Raw genomic sequence first — 23,761 nt, forward strand, 5'->3', positions numbered from 1 at the left:
GGCAGTTGCAACACTCTGTAACTCTGACTGGGGCTGTCATTCTCAGGCTCCCAGCCTAAAGCCAGCATTCATGCACAGACAAGGGACTCTCCCACTCTACCCTGAAGCACACAGGTATACCGTCAAGATTTTGCTGCTACTTTTCTGACACTAGCAAACATGATTTGCCCTATACACTCTGCCTAGATAAAGCCAGGAGATACATGCTGTCCACACAAGGGACACCACTCAATTGCCTGGCCCTGGTAGCCAAAGTGATTGACAGTCCTGAGCTCCACAGGAATATAACACTCAGGACAGTTCTTGGCAGGCACCAACTCAGGACACTGCACAGCAGCAGATTGAAACATAACCCCAATCTTCTGGGAAAAAGGCCTATTTACTTAGCTTGGAGCTTCAGCTTAAGGGACAGGCTTTAGGTTTCCCATGCATATGGAAATTAAGGAGGTGCTCCCAGGGAACCCAGTTAGAGACACACCATCCTTGCACACCTCCTTGGCCTTCCTACATCTCAACTAGACCTGTCAGAAAGGAGTTTATACTTTTAACTTATCTGGAACCCCAATTTTTGCAAATGTCACCCAGGGGTATCCTCTCAATCTCCTGGTCTGGTGGCAGCATGGACTATGCTTGTAGCCCCACAGCACTGTATGTATTTTTTGTTTTAAAAGCTGCTGCCATTGTATACATGAACCACATCTTCTTTATCCATTCATCTTTCGTTGGACACCGAGGCTCCTTCCACAGTTTGGCTATCGTGGCCATTGCTGCTATAAACATCGGGGTGCAGGTGTCAGTCGGAGAAGGACAAACATTATATGTTCTCATTCATTTGGGGAATATAAATAATAGTGAAAGGGAATATAAGGGAAGGGAGAAGAAATGTGTGGGAAATATCAGAAAGGGAGACAGAACGTAAAGACTGCTAACTCTGGGAAACGAACTAGGGGTGGTAGAAGGGGAGGAGGGCGGGGGGTGGGAGTGAATGGGTGACGGGCACTGGGGGTTATTCTGTATGTTAGTAAATTGAACACCAATAAAAAATAAATTAAAAAAATTAAAAAAATTAAAAAAAAAAAAAAAAAAAGGCTGCTGCCTGGGCAGCCCGGGTGGCTCAGCGGTTTAGCGCCACCTTCAGCCCAGGGCGTGATCCTGGAGACCCGGGATCAAGTCCCACATTGCACTCCCTGCATGGAGCCTGCTTCTCCCTCTGCCTGTGTCTCTCCCTCTCTCTCTCTCTCAAATAAAATAAATAAATAAATAAATAAATAAATAAATAAATAAATAAATAAATAAATAAATAAATAAAATCTTTTTTAAAAAATAAATAAAAGCTGCTGCCTGGGAGTCTGTTTCCAATCAACCTAAAGTTGAGTGTTAAATGAGATTCCTCCCCCTAGAATAGGCAGGTCTTGGCATTCCCTAACAGTAGGGTCATATCAAGAATAAATCAAGTAGTTTAGACAATCACAAAGGTTCAAGAGACAACAAAGAACCAAAAAGTAAGGTTGAAAGAGAAGTTTCATCACCTACACAAGGGGCACTACTTTAAGAGTGGGAGAGAGAGCTGCTTCCGCTAATACATAGAAACACACCAAGAGTCAAGCAAAATGAAGAAACAGAAGAACTAAAAAATAAAAAAATAAAAATTAAAAATAAAAAAAAAAGAAACAGAAGAACATGACAGAACCTCAGAAAAAGACCTTAATGATACAGAGAAAAGTAATCTATCTGAACAAGAATTTAAGTTAATGGTTATTAAGAGGCTCATGGAACTCGGTGGGGAGAGTAGGTGAACACAATGAGAACTTCAACAAAGAGAAAGTATAAGAAAAGACCAAGGGGCGCTGAGTGGCTCAGTCAATTAAGTGTCGAACTCTTGATTTCAGCTCAGGTCATGATCTCAGGGTTGTGAGATCAAGCCTCACATTAGGCTGTGTACTGGACATGGAGCCTGCTTAAGACTGTCTGTCTCTCTCTCTCTCTCTCTCTCTTCCTCTCTCCCTCCATCCCCTCCTTTCCCTCCCTCCCTCCCCCTCACCCCTCTACCTTCCACCCCTCCCCACCTCTTTCTCCCTCTCTTAAAAAAAAGACCAAGAGGGTCTTCAGTGGTAGACTAGATGAAGCAGAATAGATTAGTGATCTAGAAGACCACAGTGGAACTCACCAAAGCAAAGCAATGAAAAGGGAAAAAAAAAATATTTTTAAAGGTAACTTAAGAGACCTCTGGGACAACATCAAATAGAGTAACACTTGCATTATAAGGGTCCCAGAAGGAGAAGAGAGAGGAAAGGGCAAGATACGTATTTGAAGAAATAATGGCTGAATACTTCCCCAGCTAGGGGAAGAAAATTGATATCCAGGTACAGGAAGTTCAGAGGGTTCCAAATAAGATGAGGTCAAAGAAATCCATACCAAAACACATTATAATTAAAATGTCAGAAGTTAAAGACAGGGGGCGCCTGAGTGGCTCAGTGGTTGAGCGTCTGCCTTCGGCTCAGAGCATGATCCCAGGATCCAGGATCAAGTCCCACATCGGGCTCCTTGCAGGGAGCCTGCTTCTCCCTCTGCCTGTGTCTCTGCCTCTCTCTCCGTGTGTCTTTCATGAATAAATAAATAAACTCTTTAAAAAAAAAAAAGTTAAAGACAGAATCTCAAAAGCAGAAAGAGGAAAAACAAATTACTTCATACAAAGGAAATCCCAATAAGGCTATTAAAGATTTCATGGCAGAAACTCTGCAGGCCAGAAGGGAGTAGCATGACATTTTCAAAGTGATGAAAGGAAAACATCTTCCAACCAAGAATGCGCATACCTCAGATATTGGGGGATATTGAATCAGTAATCAGAAACCTCCTAACAAAAATCTAGGATGAGATGGTTTCACTGGTGAATTCTACCAAACATTCGAAGAACATTTAATGCCTATACTCAGACTCTTCCAAGAAATTGAAGAGGAAGGAATGCTCTCAAACTCATTTTGCAAAGCCAGCATTACCCTGATAACCAAAACCAAAGGACACCAGAAAAAAAAGGAAGAAAGAGGATGTAGGGAAGGAAGGAAGGGAAGGTAGGAAGGAAAAGGAAATTACAGGGCCAATATCCCTGATGAACATACATATAAACATCAACAAAATATTAACAGGCCATTTGACAATACATTTAAAAAAGATCTTAAGTCATGGGCAGCCCGGGTGGCTCAGCGGTGTAGCGCTGCCTTCAGCCCAGGGTGTGATCCTGAGACCAAGGATCAAGTCCCATGTTGGGCTCCTTGCATGGAGCCTGCTTCTCCCTCTGCCTGTGTCTCTGCCTTTCTCTCTGTCTCTGTGTCTCTCATGAATAAATAAATCTTTTTTTTAAAAAAAAGATCTTAAATCATGATAAGGTGAGATTTATTCCAGGGATGCAATTATGGTCAGCATCCACAAATCAATCAAGATAATATATACCACATCCACAAAATGAAGGCTAATTATTGTATCATTTTAATAGATGCATAAAAAGCATTTGAGAAAATACAGCATCTATTTATGATTTAAAAAAACTCAACAAAATGGGTAATACCCCATTTGAGGTATGTTGAGGGAACATACCTCAACATATTAAGAGCTGCGTATGACAGGCCCACAGCTAACATCTTACTCCTCTTACTCATCTTACATCAGCAACAAGGATGCTTACTTTTACCACTTTTATTCAACATAGTATTGGAAGCCCTAGCCAGAGCAATTAGTCAAGCAAAAGAAATAAAAGGCATCCAAATTGGAAAGGAAGAAGTAAAACTTGCACTATTTGCAGATGACATGATAATGTATATAGAAAACCCTAAAGATTCCACCAAAAAGCTGTCAGACTAATAAGTGAATTCAATAAAATTGCAAGATAAAAAATTAATATACAAAGCTGTGTTGCATTTCTGTACATTAACAAAATATTGGAGAAATCAAGAAAATAATCACATTTACAATTGCATTAAAAAGAATGAAATACCTAGGAATAAATTTAACCAAGGAGATGAAAGGTCTATACACTAAAAATTATAAGACATTGATGAAAGTAATTGAAGAAAAAAAAAAAGAAAGTAATTGAAGGTAACACAAATAAATGTAAAGGTATTTTGTGTCATATGTTAGAAAAATCAAAATTGTTAAGTGTCCATTCACCCAAAACAATCTACAGATGCACTGCAATCCCTATAAAAATTCCAATGACATTTTTTACAGAATTAGTATACCATAACTTATGTAGAAGGAACTGCAAAAGACCCTAAATAGCCAAAGGAATGTTAAAAAAAAGAAGAACAAAGCCAGAGGTGTTACTGTGCATTATTTCAAACAGTATTATGAAAAGCTGTAATAAAACAGTGTGGTATTGCCACAAAACAAACACAGATCAATGGAACTATAGATATAGATAATCCAGAAACAAACCCACATGTACATGGTCAGTTAATTTTCAACAAAGGAGACAAGAATATACAATGGGGGAAGAGCAGTCTCTTTAATAAATAGTGTTGGGAAAACTGGACAGCTACTGCACACAAAAGAATGAAACTGAACGCTATCTTAACCACAAATGCCCAAGAAGAAAACAAACAATTATCTCCTTGACATCAATCAGTAATTTTTTTTCTAATCTCAAAATAGAAAACATTTTAATAAAGGGCTTATGGGGACATATATTGTTCCTTGCATTATGTGTTCTAGACTGGGTGTTTTGTGTCTTGCTGATTTGTTCTATTTCTTGCTATGGTTCTGTTGCTTAGTTGGCATGCTGTTTCTTTTGCTCATGCTTATGCTCTGTCCAGATCTTCTCATTGCTATGGTAAAGCACAAATGAAATACTCTTCATGCCTTATCTAGAACAAATTTGTCTTTGTCCTTTTGAGCTGCAGGCATTGCATTTTGGTCCATTGTTCTGTAGACCAAAGGTGTAGAGGCAAGGGGTAAGAGACTCCTCTGGACTAAATGCAGCCCTTCTTCAAGAACCTATATTCTGTTCATTCTTCTGATCTCATTAAGCATCGTAGACACAGTTCACTCCTCCCCTCCAAGGTACATCCCACCCCATACAGAATCTTTCCTAGTGCCGTGAAGGATTCTGCACCCTGGAAGCCCTCCTTCCCTCTGTTTAAGCTTAGCAAGTTCTATTAGAGCTTCTATTGGAGTTGTCCTCAATTTGTCCCCACTAATCTATCATTAAGTTGAAGTTTTTACTGAAGTTCTAATGTAATAGTCTCACTCCTGCCATTTCTGAGAAGTAGAGTTAGGGATGGGATTAGAAGACATGGGGGACCATCCAACACCTGAATCTAGTGTTTCTTTTCCCAGCTGCTCTTTTTCACGGTATTTGGGTTAAATTTGTAATCCCCCTTATTGTTTAGTTGCAGCTGATAATCTTTTAGCAGTTCTGTTTTGTGATTATTTTTGTTTACTAGAGATTTGAAGGAGAATCTGTGAATCTGCTTTACTCAGTACTTAATGGAATTATCACATTAATTTTATAATTATGAAAAGCAGATGTTTTTCAAGTATTTCTAATATTCAGCAAAAATTCACAGACCTTCTGACTTTCAGTCCTGCTTCATTAAAAAATGCCTCAAGATCACATTTTGAAATAATATTTATTTCATTTCTAAGCTCTCTTTTTGGACTATTCTAAGATTTTGTTTACTGCTGAACTCCATCTTGAGTATATTGAGTGTTTTAGCCCTCATTGTTTTTCTCCTGCTTAAGCAGAGATAGTTAAAGAATAGTACTATATGAGACATCTGGGTGGCTCAGCACTTAAGCATCTGCCTTCGGCTCAGGGCATGATCCCGGAATCCTAGGATCAAGTCCCACATCAGGCTCCCTGCACGGAACCTACTTCTCCCTTTGCCGATGTCTCTGCTTCCTTCTCTCTGTGTCTCTCATGAATAAATAAAGAAAATATTTTTTTTAAAAAAAGTATTATGCAAAGCAAGAGATAGGATGGCTACACCTTTTTCTTCCACCTTTGTTGTTGTTGTTGTTGTTGTTGTTACAAGAATCTTTTATGGATATTGTTCTAAGAGTTCCAGGCTACCATGTCCATTTTTGTTCTTTGGTATAATTACTTGAAATTATTGTATCCCTTTTTTTTTTATAGGAATCAACAGTAAAAGAACCTGAAATTACCACAACCCTTCAGATACATTTCTTTGGAAAAAGAGGAGAAAGAAAACTTCATTATAGGGAATTTCGAAGGTAAATGCAATATTTATATTCATTTAGGGAAATTTATAGGTAAGAAGTTACAAAACAATTGAATATACTCATTTCCCAGAACTGCAGACATGGTATTTATAAAATATAAAGTTACATTCTCAAAAATATCTAACCTATTAGAAAAGGAGGTATCTGTTTTCTTTTTCTTTTTTTTAAGATTTTATTTATTTATTCATGAGAGACAGAGAGAGAGGCAGAGACAGAGGCAGAGAGAGAAGTTCCCTGCATGGAGCCTGATGTTGGACTTAATCCTGGACTCTGGGATCACACTCTGAGCCAAAAGCAGACGCTCAACCTCTGAGCCACCCAGGCGTCCCAGTATCTGTTTTATAGAATACAATTTATTTTATTTTATTTTTTAAATTTATTTATTTATTTATTTACTTATTTATTTATTTGTAGTCAGAGCTATCATAGATGCATAGGGGTTTTTGATAGCACAGATCACATTGTGTACTAGTTTGGAGTTTGGGAGTAGATGATCAGGGAAAACTTTGTGAAGGAAATGGCATCTAAGCTGAATCTTGACAGATGAGCAGGAATTACCCAGGCAAAAATAGTCTGGGCAGAAAAGCATTTGAGGAAAAGAGAACAACATTAGAAAAGACATATAAGCATGAAAATGTATGGTTTGTAAAGGGAATTATAAGCAGTAGAGTCTAGAGTAGTAAGCATAAGGTACTATGGTAAAACGAAAACAGAGGTTGGAGAAGTGTGTACTTGCCTGCAGAAGATTTTGTACTCTGAAAGATCAAGCTTGAATTAACTCAACAGTAGGAGGCCCTGAAGAATGAAGAATGAAGGGTACCTGGTCAGATGTGCCTATCATTCTGGCAGCAGAATAAAGGATAGATTTTATGAGAGAGATACTCCAGATAAGAAATGATGAGAACCTTGAACTAGTGTAGCGGCAATAAGGATTTTGAAGTAGAGTTTTCAAAAACTAGTTAGGAGATGAAAATGTGGGGTTTAGTGATTGAGGATTGAGGTAGAATGCATGAAGACCCAAGTCTGAATTATGTCCAATCACTATGTTCTCCATAGCAAAACTCCAGTAGGTCATTTAACCTCTCTAGAAGTTTTTCTCCACAAAATTTTTTGTCTCTTTTTTATATACCTGAAAATACTACTATCTTAACATTTCTTAAAATTTCAAAGTATGATTTAAAACCAAGCAAAGCCATTGTCATATCAACTGTACTTGTTCAAACTGATACACCACTCCCCCTTCATTTTAAGACTCCCTGAGCTAGTTAATTTTTAAAGTTGTTGTAAATTTAATTTTCTTTAAAGGGAGTACTTTTATTTAAAATCTGGGCAGCCCCGGTGGCGCAGCGGCTTAGCGCCGCCTGCGGCCCAGGGCGTTGAGACCCTGGATCGAGTCCCACGTCGGGCTGCCTGCATGGGGCCTGCTTCTCCCTCTGCCTGTGTCTCTGCCTCTCTCTCTCTCTCTCTGCATCTCTATGAATAAATAAATAAATAAATAAATCTTAAAATCCTTACTTATTTTTTTTTTTTAAATTTACTAGCATTTCTCTAAAAAATGAACTCCGTGAGATTTGGCTTGCCATCATGCAGTTTAAAAAACATCCAATTAACAACAAATGCTTTAAATGCAGTTTTTGAAAATTTGTCTCTTGGACAGAACAAAGTTCTCCTAGGGACGCCTAGGTGGCTCAGCATTGAGCCTCTAGCCTCGGCTCAAGGCGTGATCCCAGGGTCTTGGGATCAAGTCCTGCATCCAGCTCTTTGTGTGGAGCCTGCTTCTTCCTCTGCCTATGTCTCTGCCTCATGCTCTCTCTATGTGTCTCTCATGAATAAATAAATAAAATATATTTTTAAAAAGAGAACAGAGTTCTCCTAAAGTTAAAATTATTATTATACTAGCTAGAATTAATAATCATAAAATGTCTTTAAAATTTTGCATAAGTCATAAAGTAACAGAAAATAGCTTCTGTGTATATATATATAATGTTTCTAAAAACTTTTTACCAACATACTGACCAAATTAATAATAAAATTTCCATGAAAATTTTTGTGGTCTGTGTTTTTTTGTTTTTTTTTTTTTTAATTTATTCATGAGAGAGAGAGAGGCAGAGACACAGGCAGAAGGAGAAGCAGGCTCCATGCAGGGAGCGTGATGTGAGACTTGATCCCGGGACTCCAGGATCACACCCTGGGCTGAAAGCAGGAGCTAACCACTGAGCCACCCAGGGATCTCCCTGTGGTCTGTGTTATTTGGAGCTTTGAGTTTGATTTTTACCGTTACCGGAGTATAATTAATGTATCCTTTTCTTTAGAAAAGAGATGTTTGAGCTTGGTCTCAGCCACCTTCTTATAGCTTCTCTGATAAGGGATATTGTTTCAGGAGATATAGTTTATTAGTTTCAAGGAAAGGCAAGGAAGGTGACACAAAATTACAGCTTTTGTAGTAGCTACTTAAAATGTTTGCCTATAGATATCAGCATCTCATTTAGAGAAAACAGTATTATTGATTTTGAAAAACACATATTTGCAATTTAGACATACTTAGGTTCATACTTCATCATTTATTAAATGGGATTTAACCTGAGTCCCTAGTCTCTATTTCTTCATCTGTGAAATCACAGTGCTAATATCTACTTAATAAATGTGTATATATATATATATATATATGTTAATTTATTGTGTGATTATATATAATGAATATATTGAGTAATATATAATTTTAATATGTTGGCTATATATAATTATTCTGAACAACGGTCCAGCTATAAATTGGCATTTGTAATAGGATATAAGTAGATGGGGAATCCTTGGGTGGCTTGGTGGTTTAGTGCTTGCCTTTGGCCCAGGGCGTGATCCTGGAGTCCTGGGATCAAGTCCCACATCAGGCTCCCTGCATGGAGCCTGCTTCTCCCTCTGCCTGTGTCTCTGCCTCTCTCCTCTGTGTCTTTCATGAATAAATAAATAAATAAAATCTTAAAAAAAAAAAAAGATATAAGTAGATGGCTTATCAGAAACAGGTGAGAAGGATGAAGAAGAGAAAAACAATGATAGTTTCATAAAATGGAGCCAGCAATTAGGCTAATACACAAAGTGCAAATCTTGAGATTCTATGCACTTGATAAGAATAAACCACAAATTTGACAGATGATATGAAGAGGGTTACATGATCAGTTACACAATTCACTGCATCCCTAAGTTAGAAGCTCACTGATTCGACACAAGGTGGGGGGACATTTGTCCCCCATAGGGCCAAAAAGAAAGCTTCCCATGGGTCCTATAAAAAGGATACTGTGTAATATATTTTTTTAACAACTGTAGTAAGACCAGCAATAAATTTTAAATTACATAAACTTTTTTTATAGCATCTATCAGCAGAGAACAACTAAAATCACAGTTTTAAGCATGAAGTCATACTTCAGCTTCTGAAATTCAGCTGCTTTTTCTTTAAAACCACTTTATATTTTAATAGACAAGTACAAATACTAAATTCCAAAATTTTAGAAGTTGGCAGCAGTCTAAAAGAGAAAAAGCACTGGACTTGGGATACAAATAGCTGTAATCCTATTTATGCGGTTTATTTAGCTGTATGGTCTTGAGAAAGTAATCATGTGCCTTTTTTTATTCTTTGTAAAAATTTATAAAGTGATGCTTGTCCTGTCCACTTTAGAGAGTTAGGAGTAAATATAAAAGTAAATTTAAAGATTATAAATTATAACAATTTTACTGTAACCTAATAAAGGAAAAGAGATCTCTAATTCGTGCAAATATCTCCTTTCTTAATGTTTATTCGATTCTTCCTACTCTTATTTATGTTAATATCCTATCCTCCCACATGAAAAGTCTAAGAATTAAGTGATATAATATATTAAAGTACACACAATGTAATACATGGTAAGCTCTCAGAATATGTGTCAAACTCATATCAACTTAAATTATTTTTAGACTTTTTGGCAGCTTTGTTTTCCAGCTCCCAGATCTCTCTTCTTAGGGAATTCTTTTCTCTGACTGTTTTCTCTGTTTGCATATACCCCAGCTCTCTTGGTCAGGATATTTCTTTAGCTTAGAGTTTCCTCAGCCTCTTTTCCTGAAGGCTCCTTAATCCAACATCTAAAGAAAAAACTCAAAACTAAAATAAAATTATAGCATATTCATCTTTTTCCCCAAGGACTGACTGTTTTAAAATTCAGAGAGAAGGATTTTTTTTTAGTTAGAAGAGAAAACCAGACACCGCTTGTATTTTTCATCACAAATGGCAAAGTTGTTTCCACTTTTATTACCAATTTTTGGATTTGAAAATTCAGTAGTAATTGAGAAGTTGTATCTGTTTTATGAAGGATCCCTAGCCTTATAAAGTCTTCTGAAAATATGCTAGTAATGTAATTAAACCTACCAACAAGTAACAAAGTTACAAAGCAATGATATATATATATTATATATATATATATATATATATATATATATATATATATAAAGGCATTTCTTTGGGATCTTAGGAATTGCAAGTTCAGGAGACAGAAATTAAGGCAGCAACCCAGATTGCTCCAAAGAGACAAAGAAACTTGGGATTTTTAAAATTAAAAGAAGAATTTTTGGCACATCACATAAGTTGTTCTTTTATGATTGGCCCTGTCAGGGTTATAGTAACACTATTCTGTATGTCGGTTGCTAGGATCACTACGAGACAGAAAGTCCATTCAAGTCTATTCTTGCACATAGCACGTGTTCATCCAGGATGTTTGCAGTTTGCCAACAAGCCAAGTTTAGCATTTTTCTGAGAACCAAGACAGGAAATGTGCATAGGCCCTGCCTCAGTGTCCTCCCAACTCCATTTTAAGTGACTTTTTTTAGCCACGCTTACTCCATTCTATTGTTCTTTTATCAATTGGAAAAGGTACTGATGTCAGATTTAACCAATCAATATTCCAGATTTTGTTTCATGTGTTATTGAAATTCTTAAATTATAAATTTAAATTCTTCACACAAAAGAACATAGAAGTCTCTGGAACAAAAACCTTTCTTAGCCAGTGTAGACTTTACACTAAGGATAAAGCAATTAAATTCAAAAACCTGTTTTACAGTCCAATAAAACAGTAATTTTGTTTAAATCTCTGGGTCAGATTTTACTTTATACAATATTGATGTTTTTATCTATTTGGCCTAAACTACTGATTACAGACTGACAATATACAGAATGTCTTACCCTAGATAGGTTCATTGGTACTGCCAATATACAGTGAATTTAAGTTAGAAAAAAATTCTCAGAAATATTTTAAGCTTATTTTCATTCCACAGAATAATTTAATTGATGTAAATGTAGATAGACTGCTGCTCTGTTCAAATAGTTCATGTTTTTAATTTCCCAGAAGAATCCATATTTCCATAATGTTGGCAAGATTTATCAAGCCAATGTTTTCCAAACCCAATAATTACTAAATAGATAAGATGTCCAAATGCAACAGAAGATGTGGCAGGTTCAGAAACTAGAAGTTTGTTGTGACTTAACCAGACATGTAAGAGATGAAGGTGGGAAGGTCAACACAGACACAGTTGTGAAGGCTTTTATGCCATGCCAAGAACAACAGAGAGCCATGAAAGCCTTGAAGGAGGGGAGTAAGGTGATCATCAGATCCACAGATTGGCCAAGGAAATCAAACAAAAGCCAGGAAGATCTGTTAGAGACTTGCATTAATAGAGAAGAGAGGATCATGATTAGACGAAGGTGGTAGCAGTGGGAACAGAAAAGAGTGGAGGAGTCCAAGGGATTATTTAGAAGGGAATTAACAGTATTGGTGACTGACTGGATGAAGAGTAAAGGGGGAGAAATCTGAGCTACTGCCTGACTTCTGATTGGAGCCAGTGAAACAGGTGATACCTGTTCACTGAGCTAGAGAACACAAGGAAGAACAAGTTTAGGAAAGAAAATGATGAATGTAGGGTGGACGTGGTCGATGGGAGCAGAAAGCAGATTGCAGTGGGTTGAGGAGTGAGTGAAGGGTGAGTAGAGAAAAAAATATAGGTAATTCTTTCAAGGAGATTGACTATAGCAAAGGAAGAGAGGGGGCAGTAGCAAGAGAGGAATGTAAGAAAGATTTCCTCACATGTTTAAATGATGATGTGAAGAGGGAAAGACTGAATGCAGGTGTGAATGGGAATCACTAGAGGAGCAAGTCCTCTGAGTAGAAAGAAATAAAGGAATATAAGTGGAATTCAGAGTACAGGTAGCTGCCAACAGGAAAAGGGACTCCTCCTTTCACTGAGACAGAAAGGAGATTGGAGGTGGGGAGAAGAGGACTGCATGCTTTTAACACTCCCCAAGTGATAGCAAGACAATGAGAGCATTTCCTAAGTAGTGACCTCTAGTTTCTCTGAGAAGTTGGCCAGATCATCTGCTGAGGACAGATAGAAAGCCAGTGAGATAGACTTGTAGAGAATATAAACGGATTGAAATAGCCACAGAGTGAAATAAAGGAGAGCTCTCTAGCCTGGCAGCAGGGTGTGGGCAAGGCTGAGGACCCTGTTAAAGGTGGAGACCATTAATTTCTGCTGGTGTCACTATGTGCAGTTGTATGATTTTCTCCAGGCTGCCCTTGGAGAAGGCCTTCCACAGCCCCAGGGAGCTGAGGGTGTGAGCAAGAGAGAGGCTGAAGCAATTTAGAGTCTGCATCCTCAGTGCCATCACTGCATGCCTGATATTTGTCTGAGTATTTCACATACATTATTTCACCTGTTCTAAGAAAGTCATATAGGAGTCTTCCCTTTATACAACTGGAATTTGAGGAGATTAATAAGGGGCTTGGTCCAGGTTATATATATTAGAAATTGAAGAGATAAGATTCAGACTCAGGTTTCTATTAAAAGATTTAAATCACATAGTTTCTGAAAGAATTAGTCCCACAGTAGGTGGTTGGGTACACTGAATGGGCTTTCAAGGAATTAGCACTAGACCAGGTGACCAGAGGGACAGAAGACACATTAAGTAGATACTACCACATGTTAGGAGAAACTTATCAGTTAGTGAGGGAGCATGTGGATAAATTGTGATTTGTTTGAGTTGTTTTTTAAATTGGTTTGGTTGGTTTTTGGTTTTTTACTTTTACAATTAGTCAAAAGACTAAATACTTTGGAGCACCTAGCTGGCTCAGTTGAAAGAACATTCGACTCTTCATTTCAGGGTTGTGAGTTCGAGTCCCACACTGGGTTTAGAGATTATGTAAATAAACTTTTAAAAAATGTCTGAAATGCGTGTTAGCCAATTAAATAAAAACCAAAGTATAATTTAAGCTCTGTCTGCTGGAATTTCAGTGTTTATTCATTATGATAAGGGCACCTGGGTGGCTTAGTGGTTGAGCATCTGCGTTCGGCTCAGGTCGAAATCCCAGGGTCCTGGGATCAAGTCCTGCGTCCAGCTCCCCCTGGGGAGGCTGCTTCTCCCTCTGCCTATGTCTCTGCCTCTCTCTATGTCTCTCATGAATATTCATTGTTATGAAATCAACAAGTGATTTAATTGTTAAAATTCCATTCTTTATCAGTATATATATATAGCTCAGGAAAAAAAAAATGATGCTCAGCCTACTCAGACAGTTGTTGATGGCACTTACCAACTCTGCATCACTACCTCTGTTTTTCCAGCCTCGTTTTTCCTTTTTTCTACTTTCTTTAGGGCCTTTTCTTCTACATTTCTTTTCTCACTTTTTTTTGTTTCTCCCATTGACTTTCAGGGCCAACATTTTGGGAGCTTGTCTCTGCAGTGTAGGTGCCAGGGGTTGGGATGCCTGATAGAGTAGGACTGTTACTCCTCAGGGATATGCTCCTTATTTGTGAGATCCCTCCTAATTGGTTATGCTGGGTTAGGGTTTTTAGGAAGATCACAATGTGGCCCTTTTGTCCTTTGCCATCGGGAGCTCCAGCTAGTTTTGAAGTCTTTTTTAGAGGGAGTTGATTGATATGTAACTGTAGATTTTGTGTGTCCGTTGAAAGACTTGAGTTCAGGATCTTTCCATGTACCATCTTCTTGATGTATTGATGTACTAATTCTAAAATACCAATTAGTTGACAATGTTCTAAATTCATGAGGAGTTTTTATAAATTCAAAGATGTCTATAAGCAGTGCTGTGCTAATAAATACGTTTAACAATCTGCTCTCAGGAAGAACAGCCTGACTTGTAGCATTTGCCAATGAGTGATGTAAATACTATACCAAGCCAATTTCAAGGTACTGTACATTAAAAAGTAGAAAAACGTGTGCACAATGGATTCTCAGAGCTGATAAGAGCCAGCTCTAGCACCCCATGACCTAAAAAATTAAAATAATAATAATAATAATAATAATAATGAAAAGCCATTTTTTCCCATTGTTCCCAATTAACCCACTAATTTGTAAACTATTTAATTTGTTTAGAAAGTATCTAGTGAAGGACGTCTGGGTGGCTTAGCGGTTGAGTGTCAGCCTTTGACTCAGGCCTTGATCCCAAGGTCCTGGGATCGAGTCCCACATCAGGCTCCCTGCATGGAGCCTGTTTCTCCCTCTGCCTGTGTCTCTACATCTCTTGGTGTCTCTCATGAATAAATAAATAAAATATTTTAAATAAAAAAATTTTTAAAAAGAAAGTATCTGGTGACTTGATGTACTATATAAATTCTTCAATTCATATATTTATGTCCAGTAATCATGTTCTAAGATTTTCAAGTCATAACAAGATCTGTAATTTTAGAGATAGGAAAGATGGTTTTCCTAAAATATACTTATGTTCTTCAAAAGTAGTATAATTAGTCAGATAAAAGTAGCTTAAACTATACCATGTATAGTTTAACAGCAGTTAAATTTATATTTCAACCTCAGGGCCTGAAGAAAAAGAGAAAGGAAAGGAACAAGTTAGTAATATGTTTATACCATATTTTCTACTTTCATAAATTCACTGTACACTCATTTGCAAGTAAAGCATTTTTTTTAAGAATCCTAATAAGTTGAATTTTCTCACGGTACACTGTATAATAAAACTCAGTAAAACAAAGGACAAGGCATATCAGTAAAAGGTTTGTTGATCTTTCAGCCCAAACTGGAATTGCTTCAAATTTTAGATAAACCTCTGCCTGAGGTTTATTGATAAATTGATAAATCTATGTATGCTAGCACATTCAGAAATGTTGTAGGTAACAGGCTCTTACCTGTCACACTAGATAGAAGCCTAAAATCAAACTCCTCCTTCATGCTTTTAAGGTTTATGGGATAAAGGTAGAGCCAAAAGCAAGTAGTTTTTTAACAGTGGCAGTTTTTCTCCCACTGAACTGGAATAGACCTATTTTTCACCCCATACATAATTCCATTAAATTGTGACATGACAGATTGTACAGTTCTTTTATCATGTAGAAAAGTGAATAGAACTGTCTGCAACATATTGAGACACATGGAAATAATAATACTTTTCACATGATTTAGGTTAGAAATAAATCAGGTGCAGCATTTCTGCGTTCTTGGTCAAAGAAGATTTTTTTAAATCTGATATCCTTTCAACCTGCACTTTTTTAAGGGAGCTGTTGATAGTTTGATCAAAGTGCCATGTTTTTATTTTTAAAAGAATGTTGATCATATATTCATATGCTATTGTCCAAAGGATTATAAATGTTTTTAGGTAAATCTAAGTTTTTGATGCAAAGCCATTGATTATGCTGGTCAAGTTTGGTATCTGAAAAATATTAGGAACCATTAATTACAATTAACATTCAAAAAACAATAGCCCAACTGAATTCTAAGTATCTCTGATGATGAATAATTTTTCTTTCTATGTTGAAAAAAAATTATTATAGATACATCAATGCAATGGTTTACATAATTTTGTAAATCTTTATCAGAATGTAGGTTGCCAAGTATAATTTGCACAAATTGAGTATAGGAAGTGACAGATGGAAGCAGGTATTGGACTTAATCAGCTTCTCTGTGTCCTCTACTCCCCCACCCCTTGCACAGAACTAATACTTTGTTTGACTCAACATTTTAAGAGCCCGGCCACTCAGTAGGTAATGTTCAAGGTGCCTTGGAATCCCGTTTACAGCATTAAAGTTGAATACTACTAGTTCCTTACATCAATTTTGTATTTTAACATTTAGATTTATGGAGAATTTACAAACAGAGGTTCAAGAAATGGAATTCCTTCAGTTTTCTAAAGGTTTGAGTTTCATGAGAAAAGAAGACTTTGCAGAGTGGCTACTTTTTTTCACTACCACTGAAAATAAAGACATCTATTGGAAAAATGTAAGAGAGAAGTTGACAGCAGGAGAGGTTGGTATACCTTTTTATTATGCTTCTTGGTACAGATGAAATAATGTTAGAAATATTTGTGTAATTAAAGTAACTTGCACATTAACAAAAACCATGTTGCTGTATATTATTTAAGTATAAAATCAGGGTGAGAAATGTTCTTTACATACTGTTTTCTTATGAATGAATTATTACCTAAGATAGAATCTGTATAGCAAACATGAGTTTTTGGATTTCCAGTAAAGTCAGGAATAAGACAAGAATGTTCACTGTCACCACTGTTACTTACTATTGTTCTGGAAATCTTAGCCAGTGTAAATTAACAGGATAAAAGAAAATAAACATCTGAAAGGAGTCACAGTTGTCTTTGTTGCAGAGATGTTATTATATGCCTAGAAAACCCAAGAGAGCTGAGTGAAGTAAGTCAGTCAGAGAAGGACAAACATTATATGTTCTCATTCATTTGGGGAATATAAATAATAGTGAAAGGGAATATAAGGGAAGGGAGAAGAAATGTGTGGGAAATATCAGAAAGGGAGACAGAACGTAAAGACTGCTAACTCTGGGAAACGAACTAGGGGTGGTAGAAGGGGAGGAGGGCGGGGGGTGGGAGTGAATGGGTGATGGGCACTGGGTGTTATTCTGTATGTTAGTAAATTGAACACCAATAAAAAATAAATTAAAAAAAAAAAAAAAAGAAAACCCAAGAGAATCAAATTGAAAAGCCATTAGAAACAGTAAAAATTCAATAAAGTTCCTGTTACAGTGCTGATATATTAGCAGTAACTGCCCTATGTACAGATTAAAAGTTAGAAAATGTTTAATGGCACTAGTGTGTGTATATAAATGTGAAATGATGATTGCCAAACTACTAATAATGATTAATACACTGTTGCGAGGGACACCTGAGCATCTGCCTTTGGTTCAGGGCTTGATCCCAGGTCTGGGATCAAGCCCCACATCGGGCTTCCTGCATGGAGCCTGCTCCTCCCTCTGCCTGTGTCTCTGCCTCTCTCTCTGTGTGTCTCTCATGAATAAATAAATAAAATCTTTAAAAAAAAAATACACTGTTGTGAGATTTTAAATGATTTTTTTAACTTTATGAATTGGTTTTATTACTTCATTGTTCCAATACATGTTTTTGAAGTGGGCATATATTTTTATATAATTTTTTAAAGCTATTTCTATAACAAGGAAAAAGGGAATAAGATATAATGAAGATCCCATTTATAATTACAATAGAAACATACAATTAAAAATAAATTTAACAAAAAAAATAAAATAAAAATAAATTTAACAACAAATACATAAAAAAAAACTAAAGTTTTGATGGATCTAAAGAAAACTTACCTAATTATATTGACATCTCTGATTATTGAATGGGAAATCATTTTTTTTTTTTAATTTTTATTTATTTATGATAGTCACACACGCAGAGAGAGAGAGAGGCAGAGACACAGGCAGAGGGAGAAGCAGGCTCCATGCACCGGGAACCCGACGTGGGATTCGATCCCAGGTCTCCAGGATCGCGCCCTGGGCCAAAGGCAGGCGCCAAACCGCTGCGCCACCCAGGGATCCCTGAATGGGAAATCTTAATAGCAGTTCTCCCTTAGATTCATCTATAAATGTAATGGTTATATTAGTCAGAACAGCCTAGGTTTGTTGCAATTACAAATTAACCCTGAAATCTCCATGACTAACACAAGAAAGATTTCTTTCTCAATCATGCTACATTTCCATTGTGGGCTGGTAGGAGGCTCTGCATACAGTTGCGCAGTGACCCAGACTCTCCCAAGTTCTGTCATCTTGGAGCTTTACCATCTGGAAAAAACATCATCTGCAGAGCTTATGTCAGGAAAAGAAAGGAGGAGTGAGTACATTCCAGCAAGTAAATGTTTTGGCCTAGAAACATCACACTTGGCTATTGACCAGACTAATCACATGACCCCCACGTAACTGCAAAGAGGCAAAAAAGTGTAATCTTTCATATGTGCAGGAATCCAAAGAGAAGAGATAATGGTGAACACTAATGGGTTCCCATAAAAATGCCATTAGATTCTCACAAGTGACCTACACAGACCATAGTTAGAATTTTTCTACCATCTATATGTTACCTCTTCAAAAACTTAGTTAAAATTTTAAAAGTAAAAATTCCATAAGTTCACAAAGGTTGAAAGCAGTAAAACTTGAATAAGACCACACATAAGGGGGAATCCCTGGGTGGCTCACCGGTTTAGCGCCTGCCTTCGGCCCAGGGCGTGATCCTGGAGTCCCGGGATTGAGTCCCACATCGGGCTCCCTTCATGGAGCCTGCTTCTCCCTCTGCATGTGTCTCTGCCTCTCTCTCTCTCTGTCTCTTACAAATAAATAAATAAAATCTTCAAAAAAAAAAAAAAAAAAGACCACACCTAAGCAGAGAACATGATCCTGAAGGGTCCCTATAAAGAGAAACTTTTTTAGACTTAACTTACTTTTTCAATGGAAAAACTAGTTTTTCTAACTTATTTTTTGTTTTGTTTTTATGTGCATAGGTTTTAAAGTCAGATGAACCAAGGTTCAAATGAATCCTGATATTCCATTTAGTAGATGGTGAACAAATCACTTAATTCGTGAAAGGTTACTTACTTAAGGCTTAAAGAGGCTAAGACCATGCACATAGTAAATGGCAGAACTGGAATTTCAACATAGGTTCCTCTAACTCCAAAACCCAGTGCTCTTACTCAGTGCTGTGGGCAGAAAAGCAAGGAGGCGGACCACTTAACAGTATGTATTAGTTTCCTTAGGCTTCCATAAAAAATACTCCAGGCTGGATGACTTAAACAACAGATTTATTTTCTCAAAATTCTGGAGCCTGGAAGTCTAAGATCAGGGTGCTGGCAGGTTGGTTTTCTGTGAAGTCTCTCCTCCTGGTTCACAGATCACCTGTTTTCTCACCGTGTCCACACATGGCCTTTCCTCTATACTTAACACGCAGAGTGAGAGAGCACTGGTAGTCTCTTCCTTTATTTTATGGGGACGCTAGTCCTCTATCAGATTAGAGTCCTACCCTGATGACTTCACTCAGCCTTAGCTGCCTCCCTAACAGCCTTGTCTCCAAATACAATCATATTGGGTATTAGGGTTTCAACCTATGCATTTTGAGGAGACAATTCAGTCAGTAACACAAGGCCACCCCAGGTCTTGCCCTGCTGCAGGAGACCCCTTTCACCCAGTGTGCAGTCTGTGCAACCATACACTGTGGCCTTACCCATTCTTTTTAATAAACTTTCTTAGAAAGCTGTAAAAGTTCATAAGCTTTATGATAGAAACAGGACTTGTGTGTATATTCTAAGATTATTTAATGTATTTACAAATTTGTAATTAAAATTCACTTTTGTTATTTTATTAGAGTATTAGTTTGGATGAGTTCAAGTCATTTTGTCATTTTACGACTCACTTGGAAGACTTTGCTATTGCCATGCAAATGTTTAGTTTAGCTCATCGTCCTGTCAGACTGGGTAAGTTATATGACTTAGTTTAATTTTTGTCATCTATAAACAATATCACTCTGTTCTTCAACTAGAATGTATGTCAAGGAGCCAGTTGTCAGTAAAACAATTCATTGGCCTTTTAATTAATTCATTGTGGTTACTCTGGACTTAACACATTGACTCTCACAGTTAACAGTTACTTTATTTGCTTTTACTTCCTTATTTCTCCCTAAGAAGGGAAAAGAAATATTTAAATACCTTCTTTAAAACATTGATTAAGGGATGCCTGGGTGGCTCAGTGGTAGAGCATTTGCCTTTGCCCCAGGGCTGATCCCGGGACTCCGGATCGAGTCCCACATCGGGCTCCCTGCATGGAGTCTGCTTCTCCCTCTGTCTGTGTCTCTGCCTCTCTCTCTCTCTCTGTCTCTCATGAATAAATAAATAAAATCTTTAAAAATAGTAATAGCTAATTAATTAATACAAATTTTTTTTAAAAATTTTTTAAGATTTTATTCATTCATTCATGAGAATACACAGAGAGGAGAGAGAGAGAGGCGGAGACACAGGCAGAGGGAGAAGCAGGCTCCATGCAGGGAGCCCAGTGTGGGACTTGATCCCGGGACTCCAGGATCAGGCCCTGGGCTGAAAGCAGCGCTAAACTGCTGAGCCACCCGGGCTGCCCTAAAATTTTTTAAATTAAAATAGCCTGCTTTTCTTTCAGTTACTTTCATGACATTTCTCAACCAAATTTATTATTTCAATATGTTCTTAATGAGTATTTTTGGTTTTGTTTTACTTTTCATTAATGAACGTTTAGATTTGTTTTTGCTTCTTAAATAATAAAATGTAGATTAATTCCACTTAGACTATTTCACATAGTTGATGAGTTGTCTTATGTTTTCTTTCAGCGGAATTTAAGAGGGCCGTGAAAGTAGCAACTGGACAGGAGCTCTCAAACAATATTTTGGACACCGTCTTCAAGATCTTTGATGTGGATGGTGATGAATGTCTTAGTCATGGAGAGTTTCTTGGGGTTTTAAAAAACAGGATGCATCGAGGTTTATGGGTAAAGATTTTGATTTTTTAAATAACTATGTTTACATGTAATTAAATGAATGATATTACACCTCGAATTTGGGCAAATCTGTAGTCTTAAGTGGAAGTTTTATTATTTATAAAGAGATTATAAGCTATGATCACAACACCGAGATATCTCCTAGAGGTGGGATCCAGTATGTTTTTTTTTTTTTTTTTTTTTAATAAATCTAACCAGAAATCCGGTTCAGAAATCATAGCCTAGAATTTTGCTTTGGGCTCTGTAGTTAGACACACCTAATTTCAAATCCCAGCCCTGTCACTTTAATAACTGCCTAATCTTGCAAAGCCACTTAATTTTTCAGAGCCTCATGTTTCTCATCTATGTGCAATGAGGAAACAGGATCTCCCAGAAAAAATTTTATAAGAATTACATGTAGAATACTTAGTATAATGCCTAAGACACACAAAATACGTGTTAGCCATTATCATTGCATTCAAATTCACATATTAGTCTGTGGGACAAATAAAACTCAAAATTTTGTTTAAATTCGAATCTGCTATGCTAGAAGCACTCCCATAAAATAGTCTGCAGGCTGTAAACAAGAGTGGAAAGAGAACTATGTGATAAGCAGGTTAGGCCAGAAGATGAGAGAGAATGAGGGAGAGAATAAAACTATCTATTTACAACTCAGAAAAGCACATTCATTTCCTCCCATGAACATTATTTATGGAAAATGAACATGTATGATTTCTTTAAGCAAATATGTTTTACAAGCTTTGTAGTCACCCGGTACCTCATAGTTAATCGTATCCCTGGAAATTAAACCAGCCTTCACAGTTAACAATTTAATATACCAAGCAGTCTCTGCCATTTCTCAAAAGACACTAAATAGAAGACCTGTAAATCGATCAGAAAAAGAACATATATACACACATACATATGTGTATTTTATATATTCTATATATTTATATTATATATATAAAATCTAAATTAACTTTTGCTTCCATTTGGCAGATATCCAGTAATGCTTTGATCCTGTGATCACCAGGATACAAATATTTTCTAACCTTTACTTTCTTGTTTAACCGAGAGGAATAATACCCATACAGAACTTTCTAATTCACAGAGCACTCAGGTGAAATATATTATTTCTTCTTAAAGATTCTTATCAAATATAGTTTCTTTTTAATTTAGGCAAGGCTAAACCAAAGTTTTAGGCTTAGAATTTTTATTCCACATGGCTAAATAAAGTTCACCGTAAAAAGGGAAACATATCATAAAGCATTATGAAATAATTACATTTTAAAACCAATAGGTGGAAGAAGATCACCCAAAGTCTTCATTATCTTCTTAGGGAGGAAGTTCCAATCATGTATGCTTAGTCAGCCTCCATTCTTTAGTTACCCTAAGGATAATCTTACATCATGTTCACTGTTTTGCCTTTTATCCTGTCTTACTTACAGTTAGTTCTGTTGCAGTCATCTTTTACAACATAATCTACCTCAAGTACTTTTTGGAGGCGTGTGGGAAATAGTAAAAGAGCTCACATGAAATCATGTTTAACCTTGAAGAGAGTGATCTCTTTACTTTTATCTTTGGTTAACAGGTACCACAACAACAAAGTATACAGGAATACTGGAAATGTGTGAAAAGAGAAAGCATTAAAGGAGTAAAAGAAGTCTGGAAACAAGCTGGAAAAGGTCTCTTTTAGAAAAAGCTAATATGGGAACTATATTGCTCCAAATGTACTAGTAATTTAGAAATTTTTTTAAGTACTAGATACTTATCTTGATTTTCTTTGTAATATAAAGATGCCTTGTATTTACTTTCTGATTCAGTAATTTCTTAATAAAATTTCATCAAAGAACTTAGTAAAAATAGATACTGGATTCTATCAGAGGATCTAGAATTGAAGTAATGCTTTGTACTTTGATAAGATGGAAAACCTAGTTATTCACGGACTTCTTAGACGCAGTATTACCATGTGCTCTTCAGAAAGGTGTCGGCTAGTACTTACAGAAAAAAATATTTGATACACAGGCCAATATCACATCCAGGAGTCCTGATGATCCCAGTAAGGCAAATTAAATTTAAAACATCTCAGGTTTTCTCATTGTATGTCATATCTCATAAGCTCCTTGTGTATTTTGCTTGTTAGCTGTATATTAATTTTCTCTAAAATAATATGTAAATCCCAATATCCTATGTGAAAACAGAATAAAATATTTATACAGATACAAAAATTACATGTATTGTTTTACATGTGTTTTAAACATTATTTTTTTACAAATGTAAATACTCTCATCCCTTTACAGCCTCATTAGTTTATGTTCTTAAAAACTAGTGTGAGTGGTGGGGCCCCTGGCTGGCTCAATCTCTTGATCTTGGGGTTGTAGGTTTGAACCTCCATTGGGTGTAGAGATTACTTTAAAAAATTTTTAAACTCGAGGATCCCTGGGTAGTTCAGCAGTTTAGTGCCTGCCTTTGGCACAGGGTATGATCCTGGAGTCCCGGGATCGAGTCCCACATCAGGCTCCCTGCATGGAGCCTGCTTTTCCCTCTGCCTGTGTCTCTGCCTCTCTCTCTCTCTCTCTCTCTCTGTGTGTGTGTGTTTGTGTGTGTGTGTGTATGTGTGTGTCTCATCAATAAATAAATAAATAAAATCTTTTTTTTTTTTAAAGGTTTTTTTTTTTTTTAATTCAAAAACCTAGTGGGGCACCTGGGTGGCTCAGTTGGTTGAGTGTCCAACTGTTGAGCTCTTAG

The 23,761-nt window shown here is 36.7% G+C and overlaps 1 protein-coding gene across 1 annotated transcript in view; it reads left to right on the forward strand.

Annotated features, from left to right (window-relative positions):
• Window positions 1-23,244, forward strand: part of MICU2 (mitochondrial calcium uptake 2) — a 126,033-nt gene extending 102,789 nt beyond the window's left edge. Inside the window, exons 8-12 of the mRNA XM_038573487.1 lie at window positions 6,128-6,225; window positions 16,339-16,510; window positions 19,878-19,986; window positions 20,868-21,025; window positions 22,605-23,244. Coding sequence (XP_038429415.1) covers window positions 6,128-6,225; window positions 16,339-16,510; window positions 19,878-19,986; window positions 20,868-21,025; window positions 22,605-22,709 — 642 coding nt within the window. The 3' untranslated portion in view covers window positions 22,710-23,244. The remainder of the gene's footprint in view (window positions 1-6,127; window positions 6,226-16,338; window positions 16,511-19,877; window positions 19,987-20,867; window positions 21,026-22,604) is intronic.
• Window positions 23,245-23,761: the final 517 nt, after the last annotated feature.

The sequence above is a fragment of the Canis lupus genome, chromosome 25 (genome assembly GCF_011100685.1).
Source record: "Canis lupus familiaris isolate Mischka breed German Shepherd chromosome 25, alternate assembly UU_Cfam_GSD_1.0, whole genome shotgun sequence".
NCBI lineage: Eukaryota > Metazoa > Chordata > Mammalia > Carnivora > Canidae > Canis > Canis lupus.